The sequence below is a fragment of the Jaculus jaculus genome, chromosome 1 (assembly GCF_020740685.1).
Source record: "Jaculus jaculus isolate mJacJac1 chromosome 1, mJacJac1.mat.Y.cur, whole genome shotgun sequence".
NCBI classification, from domain to species: Eukaryota; Metazoa; Chordata; class Mammalia; order Rodentia; family Dipodidae; genus Jaculus; species Jaculus jaculus.
This window is the reverse complement of record NC_059102.1, coordinates 121,219,495-121,242,557: the sequence shown is the minus strand read 5'-3', so window position 1 is coordinate 121,242,557 and position 23,063 is coordinate 121,219,495. Positions and strand designations below refer to the sequence as shown.

General features: G+C 42.8%; 1 protein-coding gene across 6 annotated transcripts in view; it reads right to left on the bottom strand.

The window, feature by feature from the left end:
- Palm2akap2 (PALM2 and AKAP2 fusion) overlaps positions 1-23,063 on the bottom strand; it is a 544,596-nt gene that overhangs the window by 148,322 nt on the left and 373,211 nt on the right. For all 6 annotated transcript variants that reach the window (XM_045153745.1, XM_045153748.1, XM_045153746.1 and 3 more), the window contains one exon: positions 8,716-8,801. In XM_045153745.1, the coding sequence (XP_045009680.1) occupies positions 8,716-8,801 (86 nt within the window). The remainder of the gene's footprint in view (positions 1-8,715; positions 8,802-23,063) is intronic.

Sequence of the window (23,063 nt, the reverse complement as noted above, 5' to 3'; positions counted from 1 at the left end):
CTGGGTTCAATACCCATCACCCCATAAACGGGGCACAGTGTCACAGACCTGGGACCCCGTTGAGGCAGTTAAGGGTAACAGGGCCCTTTAAAAGTAAATTAGGGAATGTCCCTGAATCTGAATCATCCTTACCTTTCTCTCTCTTAAAAGAGTCCTCACAGCCTCTACTTGGCTACTTGCCAGAAACAAGGAGACAATCTGGTTTTGCCTTATCGTTTCCTTTCCCAAAAGAGAAAAATAAGAGATGAGGTCATTCCTCTTCCCAAAGTCCTGGCCACTCCAAGACAATTGGCTTTGGGGCTGAACTAACCAGTTCAGTTGCCCATCTAGTAAACTCCCTTAAAAGATTGCAATCTGGGTTTCTAGATGGGCTTTCCCATTTTCTAGGAACTTCCTCTTGCCTCCTCTTTGAGCAAGAGTTCTGCATTCCTTGCTTCTCTTAAGCCCTATCTCTACAAACTATATGATAAAATCTTTCTGAGCTTTATCCTCTGGTCTGTTGGTTTCATTTGTTGAAATTCACAAAACAAGAACCTGGAAGGCCACTAATGGAGTGCAAATCTAAAGAAATGGATAAATTCTCTGACACATATTACCTACCAAAATTAAATCAAGGAGATACAAACAATTTAAACAGATCTGTAGCAAGCAACAAGACTGAAACAGTAAAGAAAATCTCCCCACACCAGCAAACCTAGTGCTCAATAGATTCATTGTAGATTCCTACTTTTTTTTTTTTTTTTTTTTGGTTCTAGTGCAAGCTGATCTGGAAAGTACTCTGTAGTTCCAGGCTGGCCTCAAACTCATAGTGATCCTCCTACCTCAGCCTCTCAAGTGCTAGGATTAAAGGCATGTACCACCATGCCTGGCTTCTACCAAACTTTTCAAAAATATTTTATTTATTTATTTATTTTTGAGAGAGAGAGAGAGAAAATGAGCACACCAGGGCCTCCAGCCACTGCAAACGAACTCCAGATGCATGTGCCAACTTGTGTGTATGGCTTACGTGGGTACATGGGAATGGAGCCTGGTTCCTTAGGCTTTGCAGGCAAGCACCTTAACCACTAAGACATCTCTCTAGCCCTTTACCAAACTTGCTTAAAAATATTTTATTTTTACTTAAGAGGAAGAGAGAGAGAGAATGGGGAGGCCAGGGCTTCTAGCCACTGAAAACTAACTCCAGATGCATGTGCCACTTTGTGCATCTGGCTTATGTAGGTCCTGGGGAATTGAACCTGGGTCCTTTGGCTTTGCAGGCAAGCACCTTAACTGCTAAGCCATCTCCCTAGCCCTCTTTGTTTTAAAAATTTTTTTTTAAATTTTTATTTATTTATTTGAGAGCGACAGACACAGAGAGAAAGACAGATAGAGGGAGAGAGAGAGAATTGGCGCGCCAGGGCTTCCAGCCTCTGCAAACGAACTCCAGATGCGTGCGCCCCCTTGTGCATCTGGCTAACATGGGACCTGGGGAACCGAGCCTCGAACCAGGGTCCTTAGGCTTCACAGGCACGCGCTTAACTGCTAAGCCATCTCTCCAGCCCTCCCCAGCCCTCTTTACCAAACTTCTAAGGAAGATCTAACATCAGTACTCTTCAAACCATTCCACAAAAAAGAAAAGAAAATCACACTATTAAACTCATCTTACAAAATTAGTATTGCCCTGATACCAAAGACCGATAAAGACACAACAAAATAAAACCACACACTGATGTGCCTGATGAACATAGAACCAAAAATTCTCAATAAACTTTTTGCAAAGTATTCAGGAATACATTATGAATATCATGTAACATAACCAAGCTGGTTTCATGCCAGGGATGAAAGGTTGGTTCAGCATTTGCAAATCCATAAATGCAATAGAATACCTAAATAAACAGAAATCACATGATCTTAATAGACTCAGAAAATGCCTTTGACAAAGTTTATCATCCCTTCATGATAAAAACCACAAAGAGAGCTTGCCAGCAAGGCCAAAGAACCCAGCTTCAATTCTCCAAAACCCATGTAAGCCAGATGCACAAGGTGGCACATGCATCTGGAACTCATTTGTAGTGGCTGAAGGCCCTAGTACGCCCATTCTCTCTCTCTATCTCTCTCTCTGTCTGTCTCTTTCTCTCTGTCTCTCATAAGTAAATAAACAAAAAATGTTACCCTACTCTTTAATGAAAAAAACCACAAAGAAACTAGGGATAGGCAGGACACATATCATCATAAGAAAGGCTCAATATGACGAACCTGTAACAAAAATTATACTACATTGGAAAAAACTGAACACATATTCTTTTTTTTTTAATTTATTTTTTTGCAAGCAGGTAGAGAAGAAAGAGTGAGAGAGAAGGAACAGGCATGCCAGGACTTCCTGCCACTACAAACAAACTCCAGATGCATGTACCATTTTGTGCATCTGACTCTACATGGGTGCTGGGGAATCAAATCTAGGCTATTAGGCTTTGCAAGCAGGTGCCTTTAACCACTGAGAAATCTCCCCAGCCTCCTGAACACATTTTCTGTGTGCTTAGGAGTGAAGCAAGAGTGCCCACTCTCACCACTGTTACTCAGTATAGTGTTCAAAGCCTTTGCTATAGCAATCAGAAAAGAGAAAGAATTAAGGATACAAATAGGAGAAAGTCAAAATTTTCTAATTTACAGATGATAAGGTATTTTATTTAAAAGATCCCAATTATACCACCAGAAAATGCTTAGATATGATGAACACTTTCAGCAAAGTAGCAAGATGTAATAATAACATGCAGAAATCAATAATATTTATATTAATACTGAGATTCCTGATAAAGAAATCAGGAAAAATATTTCATTCATAATAAGTTGAAAAAAATAAAGAACCTAACTAAGTACTTGGAATATCTCTACAATTAAAATTTAAAGACACTTAAAAATTTGAAGAAGATACTAGAAGATAAAAAGATTTCCCATGTTCACAATTAGGCAGAATTAGCATTGTTACAATGACTATGTTATTGAAAGTGATCTAGATTCAATGTATACCCATTACCATTTTCTAAAAATAATGCTACAGTTTGTGTGGAAGTACATGTCTCAGAATTGCCAAAGAAATCTTAAGTACAAAGAACAATGCTGGAGATATTACAATACTTGATCTCAAACTACATTACAGAGCCCTGTTGACAATAATAGCTTGGTACCGTCACAAAAATAGACAAACAGGGCTGGACAGGTGGCTAAGCAGTTAACGTGTTTGCCTACAAGGCCTGATGACCTGAGATTAATTCCCCAGTACCCAAGTAAAGCTAGAAGCAGAATGTCACATGCATCTGGAGCCCATTAGTAGCAGTTGGAGGCCCTGACATGCCCATTCTCTCTGTCTCTCTTTTATCTCTCTCTGCTTGAAAATAAATGACTTAAAAAGTTTTTAAAACAAACAAACAAACAAACAAAAAAGATATACAGACCAATGCACATAGACATATGGATAGAGGACCAGAAATAAACCCACACAACTATAGCTACCTAATTTTTAACAAAGGTGTCAAAAATATGTATTGAGAAAAAAAACCCAGCATCTTCAACAAATGATACTGAAAAACTGGATATCTATCTACCAGTAGACTAATAAAACTAGACCCATATCTCTCACCCTACACAAAACCCATTTAAAATGCATCAAAGTAAGACATGAAACTTTGAAACTGCTTCAGGAAAACAAGTTAAGGATTTCAAGATACTGGCATATGGAAGGACTTTCTAAAAAAGATTCCAATAACATTGGAAAGAATCACAAAAATTGATAAATGGGGATTACATGAAAGCTTTTGCACAGCAGAGGGAAATCACTAGAAAAAATAGCCTCCAGAGGGGAGAAACCTTTGCCAATTATACATCAGACAGGTCATCACCATCTAGAATATATAAAGAACTGCAAAAGTTAAACATCAAAAAGCCAAACCAGGGCTGGAGAGATGGCTTAGCGGTTAAGCGCTTGCCTGTGAAGCCTAAGGACCCTGGTTCGAGGCTCGGTTCCCCAGGTCCCACGTTAGCCAGATGCACAAGGGGGCGCACGCGTCTGGAGTTCATTTGCAGAAGCTGGAAGCCCTGGCTCACCCATTCTCTCTCTCTCTCTCTCTATCTGCCTCTTTGTCTCTCTGTCACTTTCAAATAAATGAAAATAAACAAAAAAAAATTTAAAAAAAAAGCCAAACCATCCAATTAATAAGTGGGCTAATGAACTGAATAGACAGATCTGAAAAAGAAAAAAAAAAAAAAACTACAGATGGCCAATAAATACTTTTTAAAATTATTGATTTATTTGTGTGTGTATGGGCACACCAGAGATTCTTGCCACTGCAAATGAAGGTCCCTCTGGCCCTACGAAGGCAGCTGGGGAATTGACCCTGGGCCAGTAGACTTTCTAGGCAAGTGCCATTAACCACTGTACCATCTTTTGGGTCCCACAACAAATATTTTTTAAAAGCATTTAACATTGTTAGCAATTATTAAAACTATTGGGATGAGCTAGAGAGATTGCTTAATGGTTAAGGCACTTGCCTGCAAAGCCAAAGGATCTAGGTTAAATTTCCCAGGATCCAAATAAACTAGATGCACAAAGTGGCGCATTCATCTGGAGTTCATTTGCAGCGGATAGAGGCCCTGGTACACCCATTCTCTCTCTCTATCTTTCTCTCTATCCATCTCTTTCATAAATAAAGAAATAAACTATTGGGAGATTCCTTCTCACTCCAATTAAAATGGTTATCATCAGGGCTGGGGAGATGGATCAGTGGGTGCTTGCTGCATAAGCATGAAGGCCTGACAGGGCCTGATTTGGCCTGAGTCAAATTCAACAGTGCTAAATAGTAAGTGGGTATGACTATGCATGCCTGTAACCCCAGTCCCATTGCAGAGAATGGAGAGTTTCTGGGGTTCATTGGTCTGCCAGTCTGACTGAGAAACAGCAGTTCTGGGTTCAGTGAGAGACTCCATTTCGAGGACATAAAGCTGAGGAGTGATAGAGAAGGACACCTCACGGTATCGTATGGCCTCTGCATGAGCATGGGGCATGTGCATCGGTACACATGTGTGCATACACTAACACACGTCTGTCATCAACACATAAGTGAGCCGGGCATGGTGTTGCACAACTTTAAGCCTAGCACTTGAGAGGAAGAGGTAGGAGGGTCACTGTGAGTTCAAGGCCAACCTGAGACTACATAGTGAATTTCAGGTCAGCCTGGGCTAGAGCGAGAAACTACCTGGGGAGTGGGGGGAGGGGAGAAACTGCTTGTAAGGATGGGGTGAGGGAGGATAACCTTATATACCCCGGTAGGAATGTAATGTGCTATAGCTGCTATGGATGTCAATGTAAAAATTCTTCAAAAACCTAAAACTAGAACTAGTATATGATCCAGCTGTATGAATTCCTGGGCATATATTTAAAGGACTCTGAGTCAACATTTCACAGAGATACTTGCACAACCCTGCTTATTGTTATATTAGACACAATAGCTAGTAAATGGAACCAGCCTAGATGTTCACAGACAGATGCATGAATAAGGAAGACATGGTATATAAACACATGGAATGTTACCTAGCCATTAAAAAGAATGAAAACCAGGCTGGAGAGATGGCTTAGCAGTTAAGGTGTTTTGCCTGCAAAGTCAAAGGACCCAAGTTCAATTCTCCACGTTAACTAGATACACAAGGGGGCTCATGCATCTGGAGTTCACTTGCAGTGGCTAGAGACCCTGGCATGCCTATTCTCTCTCTCTCCCTCTTTCTCTGTCAAATAAATAAATAAATAATTTAAAAAAGAATGAAAACATAACATCAACAGGCAACAAGAGATCATTACAGTAAATAAAATAAGTCAGGCTTATGCAGAAAAAAATGCATGTTTTTTTTCTCATAAGTAAACTCTGTGTGTGTGTGTGTGTGTGTGTGTGTATCGTAAAGTAGAAATGGGGACCATGAGAAGGAAGAAAGATCTTTAGGAAGAAGGGGAGGTACAGGGAGGACAGTGAGGGAAAGGGATGAATAAGAAAACATAATGACATATTTGTTTGAAAATACCATGAGGAGACTTGCCGCTTTGAATACTAACTTAAATTTTGAAAAACCTTCCAGAAAGAAAAAAAAAAAAAAAGCATTAGTAATCAGTAGCTAACTGGGAGTCTGAAAGCTGAAGATCTAAGCAGAAACATTTCTTTGAGTTACATCTACTGAGAGGTTTTAGAGATTCCTTAGTGAAAAGGGGCATTAACAGAGGCAGCCCAGAATATTTATAGTGATTTCTTAGTATAACTAAATATTATAAATTATGTTTTAATTTTATGTAATTGTTATATGTTATAAATTATGTATACTTATAATATATACATAACATAAAATATACATAGGCCTATATAGCTCAAGGCCAAATATATGTTAGGCAAGCATGCAACTAATAAGCCATAACCTTAGCTCTGCCATTTCCTTTTGTAAAAACCAACTCCAAAACTGGCCATGGTGGCACACACCTTTAATCCCAGCACTAGGGAGGCAGAGGTAGGAAGATTGTTGTGAATTTGAGACCAGCCTGAGACTACATAGTCAATTCCAGGTCAGCCTGGGCCAGAGCGAGACCCAACCTCAAAAATTCCCAAAATAAATAAATATAAAAATAAAAACCAATTCCAAAAGTAGTTAAAGGTGCTTGCTTACAAAGCCTGCTGGTCCAAGTTCAGTTCCCAAGCTGCCACAGAAAGCCAGGCAGGCTTTTGTTTGTAGTGGTAAGAGACCCTAGAGCTGCCCCTTTTCCATACATGCAAGTAAATAAAAGAAAAATTAAAAGGAAAAACCCAACTCCAGTCTTTCTGATTATTTATTTTTCCATTTATACCACAATGACTGCTATGTTGACAATACATCTCAAGAACTAGTTCTCAAAATGATGAGATCATTAGATGGCCAATCAATTTCCCAAGTTTTTTTTTCTATTTGCATCCATGCCTTTTTTTTGTTTAAAGTCCTAAATTCAAACTTTTCTATCCTTGCCACAATGGTCATGCCATTGCAATTTGTACTATTGTTTTGCAAACTATAATTACTGGCAGAAAAACTTTCGGTACTCAGTAGTTATTATTGTTATTATTATTATCGACAGTGTTGGTGCTGGGGGTTGAATCTAAGATTTTGTATATGCTAAGTAAGTGGTCCCCTAATGAGCCACACCCCAAACAAATCCTTACCTGACTCCCTCCCCCCCCATGGTAGGGTCTCACTCTAGTCCATCTTACCTGGAATTCACTATGTAGTCTCGGGATGGACTTGAACTCATGGCGATCCTTCTACCTCTGCCTCCCAAGTGCAGGAATTAAAGGCGTGCGCCACCACACTGGGCTCTTACCTGATTCTTGAGCAATCAGTCTGCTACCAAACCTTTCATGTAATTTCACTATGGGAACACTAGCTTACAGCTTTTAACTTTTGAACACAACTAACCTAATGTTAGCCTTCACACTTCAAAAATAGCTTAAATTAATTCATCTTACCATTATTTTTTTTTCAATTATTTATTTAGTTGAGAGAGAGGGACAGAGAGACAAGCAGACTAAGTGAGTATGGGTGTGCTAGGGCCTCCTGTCAGTGCAAACAAATTCTAGTTTCATGCATCACTTTGTGCACTTGGCTTAATGTAGGTTCTGAAGAATTGAAACCCATGCTGTCAGGCTTTGCAAGCATGTGCCTTTAGCCATTGAGCAATCTCTCCAGCCCCATCCTGCATATTACTTTGTATACCTTCTAATAACTCCATGCATAAATAAAGTATCTCCAGTTATGTCTCAGTGTACAAAGGAGCAGAGCAACGCAGGGAGTGATGGTACATACCTCTAATAGCAGCACTTGAGAGGCTGAGGCAGGGGAATTTCTGGGAGTTCAAGACTCAGCTGCATTGCATAGCAAGAACCAGGCCAGCCAGGGCTTTATGGTAAGACCTTGACTCAAAACAAAAATAAGCCAAAACAAAACAAGGACTTGGTTTTTCAAAGATACATTCAGAGGTGGCATATATGAAAATTCTAATCATTAGAGGGAAAAATGTAAGGAAGCCCTTCTCCCTACCTTTGTTAACTAAAACACAGCTGGATTCTAAGAGAGGAGGACCATTCCTGTGTCTCTAATCCAGTGACAGAAAGGCAGTGGTTGAATCTCTGAGGTCTTTCGTCCACACAATGATTACAAATTTCAGGCATTTAATTTGAATGGCACTAACTTAGTTAATTTCCATATGACTCATTTTGTCAACCTCTGGCCTTCAGCCTTCCCCCGGGAGTGGGCCATGTGCTGCCGTCCTGCTGACCTCACTGGAACTCCAGAGTGCAGATCAAAGCGACTTTGTGTCTCTCTGACCTTTCCTTACAATGCACAGTGGTGCCCGAACTTCTCAGCTCAGAATTTCAGATTTGCTTCACTGACCCGCTGAGACGACCACTTGCAAATAACCTATGTGGTGCAGATGCTCACTGAAGACCCTTGGGCAGCTCCACTGGCCATCAGCCTTAGAGCCCAGCTTTCAGATGGTTTCCTAATTCACGCCCAGATTTCAGGAACTCCTAGGACCCTGCTTGCTTCACTCAGTCTTGTTTTGCAAAGAGAAAGGAAGCCAGCAGGGTGGCAGGAAAGTGCTTATTCTGCCCCCAGAGGAGCCTGGCAGAGACTCCCTTTGCGACGTGGAGAAGCCATTTGAGAGAAATCCCTTACCTTGACGGTCATGTCTGTGCCGGATGTTTCTGCAGCATCTGCAATGGCCTCATCTCCCTGTAGCAGCATCCTCGACCACCCAGCTCCTGGAAAGAGAAGTGACAGGGGCATCTGAGCCAAGTGGATTCGCTTGAAAGGACGAGCTGCAAAGCTGTCTTTTTGCAGACTGAAATGCATGATGACCCACACACCTAATCTACCCTGTAGTTGTAGGTTGCTCAGAAATCTTTCCTCCCGAGGTATGGAAAGTTAGTCTTTTATGGCTAGTGAGTCTTTAAAAAAAACATTTTATTGACAGTTTTGATACATGGATACAATACATTTTGATCATAATTCCTCCCTATTGCCTTCTCTTGTAGTCGCTTCTCAGGCCTCTTCCATTGAACCCCCTCTTCTTCCCAAAGGGTCCCTCTTCTGTTTGATGCCCTGTCTTCGTCTGTGTACATGTGACCCAGTGGGTTTAACTGGGCTTGCTCACTTGGGCATGGGTGGGGGACTACTGTAGTTCCCCTCACATTGCTGGGACAAGGTTCCCAGCCAAAAGCAGCTGATGAGGGCAAGCTTCATGACAGCAGGGGAAAGCAAGGCATGAGCAGAAGCTGGGCATCACCTCTGCCACAGCAGGTGGACAGCAACCGTAGGAGCAAGCGGGCGCTGGCCATGACACCCCTAAGCCTGCCCCCAACAGCACACCTCCTCCTGCAAGCCTCCCAAACTGCTGTCAGCTGGGGACCAAGAATTCAGGACACGTGATTGTAGGGGGGACATCAGATTCAAAGCACCGAAGGGTTATTTACCAGAGCATATGAAATTAACTATAGCTACACCACTGAAGAAAATGTCTTCTGCTCCCTCAGGAATCATTAGCTGCCAATAATTCCTCAGGGATAAATGGGAACCTCACTCCCTCCTCTCTCACCGTCATCCATAAGGGAGTGTTGATGCTCCCAACACCGAGTTAGCAGGGCTGTTGTTTTTACTTAATCTCCAAGTTTGGAGTCACTGTCCAGGTCCCGTATGTGTCTGCTGTTGGAGACAGTCTCCTGTAACCCAGGCTGGCCTTAAACTCCTGATCTTCCTGCCTCTGCCTTTCAAGTGCTAAGGTTACAGGAATGTGTCACCATGCTCAGCTTCAGGTCCTTTACCTTAGAGAGTTCTATTTCTAGCCCAGACTGGAGAAAGGGCTGGAATGACTTTCTCAGACATTTAAACTGTAAACTGAGGTCTCATTTGGGGCTTAAAGTGAACTAAAGAACACAGACATATATATATATACACATGTGACTCAATAACGAATAGAAATGATTCCAGTACTGGGGCTGTTCTGCACACCTGTCATCTCAGCACTCAGGAGACTCAGGCAAGAGGATGGTGAGTTTGATACCAACTGGGGCTACATAGGGAGTTCAAAGCCAGCCTGGGTTACTTTTAAGATTCTGTCTCAAAAAAAAAAAATCCCCAATCAACACAAAACAATGCCAAAAAATGACTCTAGATTGCTCCCTGTTCTTAGGTCCATGTATCCATTGAAAATCATTGAGAATCTGTTGTCAGATTTTTATTTTATTTTATTATTTATTTTATTTTATTTTATTTTATTTTTTGAGGTAGGGTCTCACTCTAGCTCAGGCTGACCTGGAATTCATCTCTACTCTCAGGGTGGCCTTGAACTCACAGTGATCCTCCTACCTCAGCCTCCGGGGTGCTGGGATTAAAGGCATGAACCACCATGCCTGGTTTATTACTTATTTTTAAACAGGATCTTGTGTATTGTATGAATAGCCCAAATAAAACTGTTAGGGTTAGGGATGTTACATGGTAATAGAGCACTTGCCTAGCATGAGCTAAGGTCTAGGGTTCAATTCCCAATACTACAAAGAAAGAAAAAAAAAATTCATCTCTGTCTCACATCATGTTAATTCAGAATTGGCAAACTTTTCTGTTTGGCACACTAACTATTTATTTTAGGCTTTGTGGTTTTGCCTTTCCGCATTTTCCTTGCATTTTCTCCTGCAGTCCTTGTGGATTCAAAGCAGTCAGAGATAACACATAAATAAATGAGCAATGCTAAGCTCAAATAAAACTTTATTTTCCCAAAGAAGCAGTGGGCCAGATTTGTCCCATGAGACACATTTTACCAGTCTCTATACTAAATGAAAAAGCCAGGCGCTAAGGCTATATATCATACTTTGGGTTTCAATCCCCACACTAAAATGATCAATGAAACTAAAGATGTGTAAGATAGTATTTCTAATAAATAAAATACTAGCAATTGAGTTGACATAATACTGGCTCCTCATTTTACAGGTTATATATATATTAAATGGGTTACTTAAGATTATTGTGTTGTAGTTTGTTCCAAGCTCCAAAATTTATTGTCTGACCATGCTGCAGAAATTTATGCTTATGCCCTTATATTACTATTATTCTCACTTTTGGTTAGAAAAGTTTCTCCTTTTAGATGTCACCATGTCTAGTTTATGCAATGCTAGGGATTAAACCCAGAGCTCTGTGTATGCTAGGCAAGTACTCTACCAACTGAGCCACATCCCAGTCTCAATGTTTCTATATTTGGGGAGACTCAAACTCCTCAAAGTGCTGAAAAGAAAAGACAGTAGAATGTTTAGCACTGTGAGACCTTTCTACCACACTCTCTAAGGTCCAGAGACCATTGTAGAAGAGGTGGCAGAAAGAGTGTAAGAGCCAGAAGAAAGGAGAAGTGCTTTGGAATTCTGTCTTCCAGATACAAAGTGGCTGTTACCTTCATGAGTCCACTGTGGCTGATGCTACCTACACAAAACCTACATATTATGAGGGCAAAAAATGATAATATCAAAATATGAGTTGTATTAGTTAGAAGGAAGAGGTTCAGTGGAGGGAGGATAGAAGAGAGGGAGGGATGGGCAAAGGAACGTGGTAGAAGGGCATTATAATCAGGGTACATTGTGTATATGTATAGAGGTCATTTAAAAAGGTGGTTTTTTTTTTTAAAGTAGAAATTGGGTCAGGGAAGTTTAGTGACATGACATTGAGCTCCAGCTTTGGCCCTCAGCTTTGTCTTAACTAGAAGGTTCTGGGAGAGAGAAACCTTTACTCCTACATGGATAAATTAGGATGTAGCTAGATGGGATAGATGATTTCATGACCTATCTTGCATTGGTGGACTAATAATCCCTCTTGGCTCCAGTCACTGTTGGTGGGTCTGACTCACAGAGCCGCAGCTGTTGGATGAGGTGGACAGTCATGTTTAGCTTTGCAAATGTAACTCCCTTTGTAACATGCAGTTTTCATTTAAAGGACAGGGTCTCATCAAGACGGGTTATTCTCCTTTCAGAAGTATTTTCTTTCTGCTATTATTATATCCATTGTGATCAATAATATCTTTATTAAAAGCTTTATGGCCATACAGATAGTATAAGAGACTTAAATATATTGGTATTCTTAAATGTTTAGCATGCAATCAAGAGAAAGCTTTGAATTAGATAGCCCATTATTTCATGGCAAAAATAAGAGAAAACAGACATGGCACTTTAATTTTAAAATGTTATTAATCCTGATAATAAGCAGGCAAAGATAGATAAGCTATTTTAAAAGATGGGTGTGGTGCTGGAGAGATAGATCAGTGGTTAAAGGCACTTGCTTGCAAAACCTGACAGCCCAGGGTCAATTCCCCAGGACTCATGTAAAACCAGATGCACAAAGTGGCACCTGCATCTGGAGTTCATTTGCAGTGGGAGGAGGTCCTGGGACACCCATTCTCTCTCTCCCTCTGTCTTTCTCTTTCTGTCTCTCTTGGAGAGAGAGAGAGAGAGAGAGAGAGAGAGAGAGAGAGAGAGAGAGAGAGAGAGGTTTTAAAAATAAAGCTGTGAAATTCTTTCAGGGACAAAAACTGGAGAACAAAGCAACTTTAACCAATCTTTTTGGTATGAAAATGTGGATTCCACACCACATAAGGAGGAGAGAAAGGAAGGAGTGTGATTAGAAGAAAGAACCTGACAAGGGTTAGAGCAGACCGGGGGAGATGGCTCAGTCAGCAAAGTGCTTGCTAGGCCAGAGGGAAAGGAAAGACAGGATCATTTCCCAGAAGCCTTTGGACCAGAGAGTCTGGAGAATTGAGCAGCAAACAGTGAGAGACCCTGCCTCAAAATGAGGTGGGAGGGGAAGGCTGACCCAAAGCTTGCCCTGTACCTCCACGTGTGCATCATGACCTGTGTGCCTTAAAAATGAAGTTGGAGCAAGAATTGGCAGAAAGAAATTCCCTGGGGTGCTGGGCATGGTGGCACACACCTTTAAGCCCAGCCCTTGTGAGGCAGGGATAAGAGGATTGCTGTGAGTTTGCAGGCTAGTCTGAGACTACACAGTGAATTCAGGTCAGCGTGGGCTAGAGTGAGACCCTACCTCGAAAAACAAAAGGAAACACAAAAGTAATTCCCAGCGGCGATGAGAAGGACTTTGGGTAATAGCAATGTTCACAAATCAGTGTTAAATTACTAATGTATCATTCAGTGCCATGATGCCATATTTTCCCCTACTCTGCACCCCAAATCTTGTGTTGGTGTTGTCTGGTGGAACCAGAATGAGACCCCACATTTGGACTTCAGGGAAGAAAGAAGGAAGTGGCCATGTACACATGGGACCCCCTTGCACACATGGACTATGAGGTAGACCCTGTGTTAAGTGTCAGATAAGGTATTTAACCAGCACAGTGCACAAGACAGGACTACAGTCTAATTCTGTTTGAATAGCAAAGGGAAGCAGAACCTTCCATGTTGATTGAAAGATGAAAGACACCTGACACTTTCCCATAGGAGAATGTTTAAGCCATCAGAAGATACTGCTTTCCCTTCCCAAAGTGGCGATGGCCAGCCCACCAACATGCACATGCATCACAGCACCAGGGGGCAGGAGGATGGCTCGAAAGGCTTGTCTGTGAGTCCTTCGGCTCTAGAATACTGTCCATGACTTTCCACATCTGCTTTTGTGTTTGGCTTCTGGAGAATCACCACTCCCCTAAGATCCATGATTTATATTCTTTGTATACGTAACCAGCTCCGATCAAAGACAGTTCAGATGGATGTGTTTCTGTTATTAATCACATAAGTGCAATCCCCTTTGATATGAAGAAAAGAATCCAAATAATGAATTTGCTGGGAGAGGAAGAGGTTTTTTTTTCAGTATTGTAGCCACTGGCAAATTGCCCATGCTCCAGTAAATAACCTCCCACCTATGATCATGCAAACAATTCGGATTTAAACTCAGTAGATCACCAAAAAAGAACATCAAAGTAGAAGCGGTACTAGTTGGGGAAAAGAAGGGTGTAGTGGAAGGGAAATAAGAGAAGATGATGGGGGTGAATATGATCAAAGTACATTACATATGTATATAAAATTGTAGCAATGTAAATAAAAAGATTTTTTTTATTAAGTAGAAACTTTGTGTGGACATACCATGTGTTGGCACCATCATTTTCCTCCTCCCTGCCCCCATTCCACTGAGGACTTTCCTCAGTGGGATTGTTGGCATCCACTATGAGGTTGTGGGTTATGAAATGTGAGAGCAGCAATAAATAAAGAGAGTTTGACTTAAGATTTGAGTTATAGTGTACACATTCACACATTCACACATATTATATCTCTATATAAAGTACTTTTTTGTTTGGCTTTTTGGGATAGAGCCTCACTGTGTCATTCTGGCTGACCTTGAACTTGCCACAATCCTCCTGCTTCAGTCTCCAAGTACAGGGATTACAGGTGTGAGCCACCGTGTCTGTATCCATGAAGTACTTTTGTTTGAGATAGACAGGGTCTCCTGTAGCCCAGGACTCACTGTATACTTGGAGATGACCTTGAACTGTTGAAGCTTCTGCCTTTAACTCCCAAGTTCTAGGCTTGCCACCACATCCAGCATCCATAAAGTATTTTTCAACTTTCCTTTTATGTTTCTTTTTCATTGCTCAAATTCCTTTATTTTCTTTTTCTGGAGTTGAGGATTAAATCCAGGGCTTTGTGCATGGTAGCCAAGCACTCTAATACAATCTTTGCTCAAATTCTTATTTCTAACCTCTTTTTTGATTCTTTGAGGCAGGTTCTCCTGTATCCCAGACTGGTCTCAAATTTCCTATGTAGTTTTGAACTCTTGAGCCTCCTGCCTCGACCTCCTGAGTGTTGGGATTATAGGTTTAGGACACTGTGCTTGGTTGACCCAAGGCTGGGGATTGAACTCAGGGCTTCATGAGTGTTAAGCAAGCACTCTACCAACTGAGCTATATCCCTACCCCTTCTTTATAGCTTCTTTGAGAAGAGAAATCATATTTGCTATTATTCCTTCAAGCCCTAGCAATGCTACTACTATTTTTATTCCATTTTATTCCAGATGAGCCAGGCGTGGGGGCACATGCCTTTAATCCCAGCACTCGGGAGACAGAGATGGAGAATTGCTATGAGTTTGAGACCAGCCTGACACTACATAGTGAATTCCAGGTCAGCCTGGGCTAGAGGTAGACTCTGTCTCAAAACAAACAAATAAATAATCAAATCAAATGAGACCTTCAGGAAAAAATAACATCTTCTTCCAAGCAGACAGTAAGCTTGCATTTCCCTTCAGTAAGAGAAATTGAGAGCTGTGTTCTTGTAGCAGAGGTAATATTTATAAATATTCCACCAAGGACAGTTTTAGAAAGATCTTTCAGGCATAAATCAATCAGCTGCCATGTTTTATTTTATTTTATTTTTAATGCTTATTTTAAAGAAAATAATGTATTATTTGCAAGAAGAGATGGGCCTGGCCTCTTGCCACTGCAAATGAACTACAGATGCATGTGCCATGTTGTGCACCTGGCTTTTATGTGGATGCTGGGGAATCAAACCTGGGCCATCCGGTTTTGCAAATGAATAGCTTTAATCACTGAGCCATCTCTCCAGCTTTTTTTTTTTTAAACAAAAATTATTTTATTTATTTGAGAGAGAGAGAGGCATAGAGAAAGAAAGAGAGAAAATAGGCATGCCAGGGCCTCCAGCCACTGCAAACCAACTCCAGACGCATGCACCACCTCATGCATCTGGCTTACATGGGTCCTGGGGAATTGAACCAAGGTCCTTTGGCGTTGCAAGCAAGCAAGAGCTTTAACCACCAAGCAATTTCTCCAGCCCCAGCTTTGCTTTTTATTGCTTCTGATGCATCTTCTAACCCAGCTGAGGCTAGAAGAGTAAGTCCCTTAGCTCAAATTCCAGATTCCTTGCCCTGACTACCCTATTTGCAAGCGCAAAGCAGACTCTGCTAATTTACATTTGGCTCTTCACCTAGTGATTGCATTGGATTGAAGTGTGTGAGTTAATAGGACAGAGCCACTGAGGTAGAGAGCCAAGCTCAAGAGAAGCCAGAGGTATGTGGGAGGATCTGTCAGGAGAGGGATCTGAACTGTGGGCTGTGGGCTGTGGGCTGTGGGTAGGGAGCCACAAGGGCTTCAGTATAGTAATCTGCAGACAACATAGCTTTGCACACTGGCACTAAAGGAGACAGAATGGAACCCTGAGTAATGCAGGCAGCAAGGCAGCAGTGGAGGAGAACTGGGAGCCCAACAATTTAGGACACTACAGAGATAAATGCTGGGAGACTTCATTCTGATCCTAGTTAGTGTGAAAATAAAAAGAAAGGCTCTCTCTCCTGCTCTAAAATAAAAAGGAGGGGTTGACTCTCCAGATCCCATGTAAGCCAGATGCACAAAGGTGAGGCAAGTGCAAGGCCACACATGCCCACTAGGTGGCACAAATGTCTGGAGTTCAATTGCAGTGGCTGAGACCCTGGAACAACAATTCTCTCTCTTCCCCCCACCCCTCATTTACTCACTCTCTAAAACAAAATAAAAAAGAAAGCATTAGAGATCCAGTAGAGGGAATAGCACTGCTCAGGATGGTATCAGCTGTGTTCAGATACTTTGGAATCACCAGGTATCACTAGGTGAGAGCAGAGAATGACGGACAGGAAGCCAAGTCTGAAAGGACACAAGTGTGTGCTCTGTCTCATCTACACACAAGTTTAGATGATCACTGGACAACGGAAGTGACTGCTGCCTCCCTAGTATTTCCAGGCTTTTCTTTGCAGACACATAATAGAAGTTCACTTCCTCACCTCCTTAGAGCTGATGGTCACGGGACTAGCAATGGCTAACGGATATGGACGGTAGTGACATCTGTCTATCATTTCTGTGCTGGAGCATTGGACTACTAGTTTAGGACCTTGCAGGGCACCCTTCTTTTCAACCACAGTTGCTGGCAAGTTCTAGAAAATGATGACAAAATAGCATTTCTGTTAGAGGAGGTCCCAGCATGAAGATAATGCAGAGCCAAGACATAGTCAACTCAAAATGGCAAATGAGTAAGAACTAAACCCAGAGATTGAGGTTTGCTTATTACAGCAGCATCTCCTAGTGCAGACTTTTTTGAGAGGTTCTATTGTAGCCCAGGCTGGCCTTGAACTATGTAACCAAGAATGGCCTTGAACTCTTTGCTTTACCTGTCTGGTGGTGGGATTACAGATATTTACCACCATGCTCAGCTTATTTTGTTTATTTTACAATTTTTAATTATTTATTTATTTGAAAGAGAGAGAAAGAGGCAGACATAGAATGAGAGAGAATGGGCGCACCATGGCCTCCAGCCCCTGCCAACGAACCTCAGATGCATGTGCCACCTGTGCATCTGGCTTATGTGGGTAATAGGGAATTGAACCTGAGTCCTTAGGCTTCCCAGGCAAGTGCTTCAACTGCTAAGCTATCTCTCCAGCCCTTATTAATATTTTATTTGTTGTAAACCAGGCTGGCACCAAACTCATGGTCCTCCTGTGCTAGGTTTCTGCCATGTACCAACAGGCTCAACTCACCTAGGGACTTTCATGGACAAAGAGCCCTACCAGGCTTGCCCTCTCCATCAACCTCAAGTCTCTACCTTTGTTGATTTCTTTGTACTGTTGGAGATGAAACCCAGGTCTTTGTGCATGCTAGGCAGATGGACTGCCCATGAGCTACACTCCGTCCCTCAAGTTCCCAAAGAGACAAAATGTGATATGCTCTGTCCTTCACGTTCCATCACTTCCACAAGGCCACAATGGTCTATACTTGCTTCTCGTTGGGACCACTCCCTTCCCACTGAGCACAGTACTTATCACAGTTTATGCGCAGGTCTTAAAGGGGATAATTTGTATAGATAAAGGCAAAAGACATTCGAGTCAAAACTGTCTTTGCAAATTCCTTCAATCTTCTACAAATTATAATTAGTGAGCCCAAGAGAGTCACTTTTTTTTGATGTGTGGCATATGCTCCAGATCCATGTGCCACCATGTGATTCTGGCTTATGTGGAACCTGGAGAATTGAACCTCGGTCCTTAGGCTTCACAGGTATGTGCCTTAACCACTAAGCCATCTCTCCAGCCCTTGCCGGAACTTTCTAGAAACTTTCTCCATGTCTTCTGATCATCTTATCCATCCTGTTCTCCTCATCTACCACTGAAGTTCCTTGACACAGCCACGGAACTGTGGGAAGTGTTGAACACAGCTTTTGAGATCTCTGGTGCTGAGGTAGAAAGAATTTTCCCAGTCCTCACAGGCAGTTCGTGCTAGGCTGTGACTGAAAGATGAGAATGCCGTGTCTCGCTCCTACCCAGACTTCTTCCTGGGATGCTATGACCCCATTTTACAGACAAAAGATCAGCCCATTGTGAGATCACTGATCACGTTAAAAAGAATGGGGTTGAGGCTGCAGCTTTGCTCTCTCCCTCACCAGGTTTCTGCCTAAGAGCCCCAGAAACTAGTCTTGGGCATTTTTCCTTTTAATTCCCTTTGGCTCAAAGTAATCTTGAGTTTTACAAAACATCTCACTTTGTTTTTGGAGGATTTGTTGGCAGGGTCATTACAAAAACTTAGCGGAACTTCTGAACAATGATTTGCCTTTAAACACTTGCCTTCGGGAAGCCCCACCCCAGGATAAGCCCAATAGGGCTCTCTTCCTAGGGCTGAGAAGCCCTGCCCAGGGCTTTGGAGGAGAAAGAAGGGCAGGATGTCACTCCACCCAGCCACCCTGCTCCAGGTAGTGTCTCATCCTTCCTGAGCCCCAGCTTGGGGCAGATGGGCATGCCAGGCCGTGGGAGCTGTAAAAGCAATGACATCAGGAGTGTTTCCTCTTCTTTCTGAGGAGAGCCCATTGGGAAAGAGAAATATCCACCTTTTGAATGACAAGGTAGTTCTGGTAAACTTGCCCAGAGGTCACTGAGCCCATCTTCTGTCTCTACCTCCCTGAGTCAGGAAAGGCTCCCCAGGGGCCTCCAGTGAGGGTGTGTTTGGGTATCTCAAAGAGGCACAGAGAGCTAGGTGTGGTGGCTCACATTTACAGGCCCGGCACTCTACAGAGGCCAAGGCAGGAAGGTTGCTGTGAGTTTGAGGCCAGCCCGAGCCACAGAGTAAGACCGTCTGCCAAAAACCCAAAGAACACAGGGCTAGGAAACAGCTGGCCATACAAGCATGGAGACCTGACTTTGGGTCAATCGTGTCCACCTAAAAGCCAGGCCTCCCAGCACTGTGGAATGAAGACGGGGGATCCCTGGGGTTCGTTGCTTAGCTGGTCTAGCCAAATCAGTGGGTCCTAAGTCCACTGTGAAATCCTGTCTCAAAAAATAAGGTGGAGGGCTGCAGAGATGGCTGGGTGTTTAAGGAGCTTGTCTTCAAAGTCAAAGGACCTCGGTTTGATTCCTCGGTACCCACGTAAGCCAGATGCACAAGGTGGCGCATGCATCTGGAGTTCATTTGCTGTGGCTGGAGGCCCTGGTGTGCCCATTTGCATTCTCTCTCTCTCTGCCTCTTTCCCTCTCTCAAATAAATAAATAAAAATAAAATACTAAAAAAAATAAGGTGGAGAGTGGTTGGGGAATAATCTGAGGAACAATATCCAAGGTTGTCCTATGGGATACACTTGCGAGTGTACACATATACACGTGCATCCACGTAGATGTGCACATGCACCTACACACACATTTTTAAAAATATTTTAAAATATTTTATTATTTATTTATTTGACAGAGAAAGAGGGAGAGAGAGAAATAGGGAGGGAGGGAGAGAATGGGCATGCCAGGGCCTCCAGTCACTGCCAATGAACTCCGGACACGTGCACCTGCCCCCTTGTGCATCTGGCTAACATGGGTCCTGGGGAGTTGAACCTGAGTCCTTTGGCTTTGCAGCCATCCCGCCAGCCCACACATGCATTTTTTAAAACGTTAAAGCTGAGGAGATAGTTCAGTAAGTACAATGCTTGCCCTGCAAGCATGAGGAGCTGAGTTCAATCCCCACTACCTACAAAATGTGGGTGTGGTGGCATGACTATAATCCTTGCCCTGGAGAGGGAGAGACAGGAGTCTCCTTGAAGCTTGCTGGCTGGCCAGTCCGGCCTGCTTGGTGAGCTACAGGGCAATGAGAGACTCTGTCTTAAAGGAGGCGTATGATGTTTTTGAGGATGATATGTGAGGTTGTTCTGTGTCCTCACATGCAAAGGCATGCACGTGCAAACACACACACACACACACACACACACACACACACACACACACACACCTAAATGTTTTCCCTTCCCAGGCGTGGTGGCGCACACCTTTAATCCCAGCACTTGGGTGGCAGAGGTAGAAGGATCACCATGAGTTTGAGGCTACCCTGAGACTATGTAGTGATTTCCAGGTTAGCCTGAGCTAGAGTGAAACCCTACCTCAAAAAACAAAAACAAACAAAGTTTTTTCTCTATTATAAAAAAAGTTAAGGGCTGGAGAGATGGCTTAGCAGTTAAGTGCTTGCCTGTGAAGCCTAAGGAGCCCGGTTCGAGGCTCGGTTCCCCAGGTCCCATGTTAGCCAGATGCACAAGGGGGCGCACGTGTCTGGAATTCGTTGGCAGAGGCTGGAAGCCCTGGCGCGCCCATTCTCTCTCTCTTCCTCTATCTGTCTTTCTCTCTGTGTCTGTCGCTCTCAAATAAATAAATAAAAAATTTAAAAAAAAAGTTAAAATTACTGAACCAGCCAGTGATGGAAGCAGTATTTATTATGTATGTGTATTTATTTATTTATTTGTTTGTTTATTTATTTATTGTTTCTTTGTTTTCACACAGGGTCTCACGCTGCAGCCTATGGTGGCCTGAAACTCATTTGCCACATAGGCTGGCCTAAAACTCATGGTGTGATCCTCCTGCCTCAGCCTCCCAAGGAACCAGCATTTAAACCCAAACCCTCTGAGCTCACTGACTTCTTGCTTATCCTCTGTACTTGACTACAACCCAAAGAACGAGTGTTCTGTTTGTTTTTAGAGATGGGGACAGGAAGTTTGAGGTTTTGTTGAAAAAGAAGCTTCTCAGAGGGGGACTTCTAAGGTCAGGCTAAGGTTGAGTTCACAGGCTCCACTCAGAGCATTGCTGTTGACACTACCGCGTCAATTGCATCATCAGTTATGAGTGACCTCTCTTTCCAAAGAATTCAGTAATATATTAAGCGAAACATTAAAGACCCACGAGTGGGGCTTACAGTTTAGTAGAGAAAACAGAAAAATCAATATGCAATTAAATTTTTCAGGGGTTAAAATGAAGAAAAATACTTAAGACGATGCCTCAGCAAGGCTTTCCTCAAGAGCTAAGCGTAGAATAGAAAATTGTCGAAATCACTCCAGTTGAGCCAGAAAACAAGTTAATAAACAATGTACTTAATGCCCAGTTGAGATTGCTATTATGAGTCAAGGAAAGGTCTGGGGGCGGGGTCCCTAATGTTTATATGCTGTAAGACCCAGCGCCAGACATAGGGCTGAGGCTACTCTTTGCTAACCAGGATGTGCGCAGTTCTCTCCATTTCTGCTCAAAGCACTCTAGGACACACTCCTCTGTGGATATGGGACAACCTAGCTTGCAGAGGAACACCTGATCAGCAGAGCTTTACCAAGACAGAAGCGGGTGCAAGGAGCCTCAGAGCTCCAGCTGGGGTTTACACTGCCTGTGGAGAGACTGGGGCCAACTGTCTCCCCCAGCACCTAAGGGAGAGCAGAGCTCCTGCTGCTTCCGCTGGGTCTGCTCCCTCTGAGCACAAGGAGTGAAGATGTAGAAACCACTGTTTCTCGAGGGCCCAGCATGAGCTCTTCACTGTGCTGTGCTGTGTGTATATACCTCATGAATAATAAATATTCCCAAATAAGACAGGCATTACTGGGCCGGGGATGTGGCTCACTTGGGAGAGTACTTGAGTAGCATGCACAAGACCCTGGGTTCTATGCCCAGCATCACACACACCAGGAATGGTGGGGTATGTCTATCATTACATTACTCAGCAGGTGAGAGGCAGGAACATCTGAGATACGATGTCATCTTTGGCTACGTAGTGAGATCTAGGCCAGCCTAGGATACCTGAGACCTCAGAAGTAAATAGAGAAAAAGAAAGAAAATAGGCACCAATTTTATTCTTAATCAACAGCTAACAAAATAATGCTATGACTGAGTGTGGTAGTATACCAGCCTAAGATAGAATGAGACTCTGTCTCAAAGAACAAGTAAAAAAATAAAAGAGAGAGAGAGCTGGGGAGACTTCAAGAGGTAAATAACTATTCAAGGACCCAGTGAGAAGAACTAACTGGGTTTGCACGAGGCTCTCAGTCCAGTGCTCAACAAGCAGCTCCAAATCACATCGGCTAATAAAAGTGCTATTGGTTTGAATGACCAGAAGGAACACCCCCTCTGGATGGAAAAGATGTGTGCACACGCATTCCTGCCTGACGCATGCAAATGCTCTTATGCACACCCATGCACATGTGTACACACAAACACCTCCATGCACGCTTGTATCTCCACGTGCAGACTTGTGCACGTACACATGCAGCTCTCACACACATATTCATGAGTGTGTGTGCACAAGCTGGTGCAGATCTGAGCAGGAAGCAGTTTTCCAGCTACCTGTCTGACCAAAAGAGCCTTTGAAGGTAAAAAGTGTCTTTCTTCATCATACTGTCTGAGAATGGGTCAGAAAACTGGGTGTTTCACCCCCTGCTCTCAAAGGTGTGCTTTAAGCACCCCACTTAGTATGATGTGGACTTCAACTACAGGAAAATGAGATCAGAAAAGGATCCCAGTGCAATTTACAGTGAGTTTCATAAAACACTTGTGGCCCAAGCTTATTTTGAAAATGGTTTGTTTTGGCTGGCTTCTTCAAGTGCTCATAAATAAGTCCCTTCTAGGCAACCATACTGTGTACAGGCAGCCCAAGGGACTGTTTCCAGACAGGGTCTTCACGTGGGTGAGAAGACTAATGGCTTAAACCCTGACTGGCTCTCCAGTCCTTTTGCATCCAT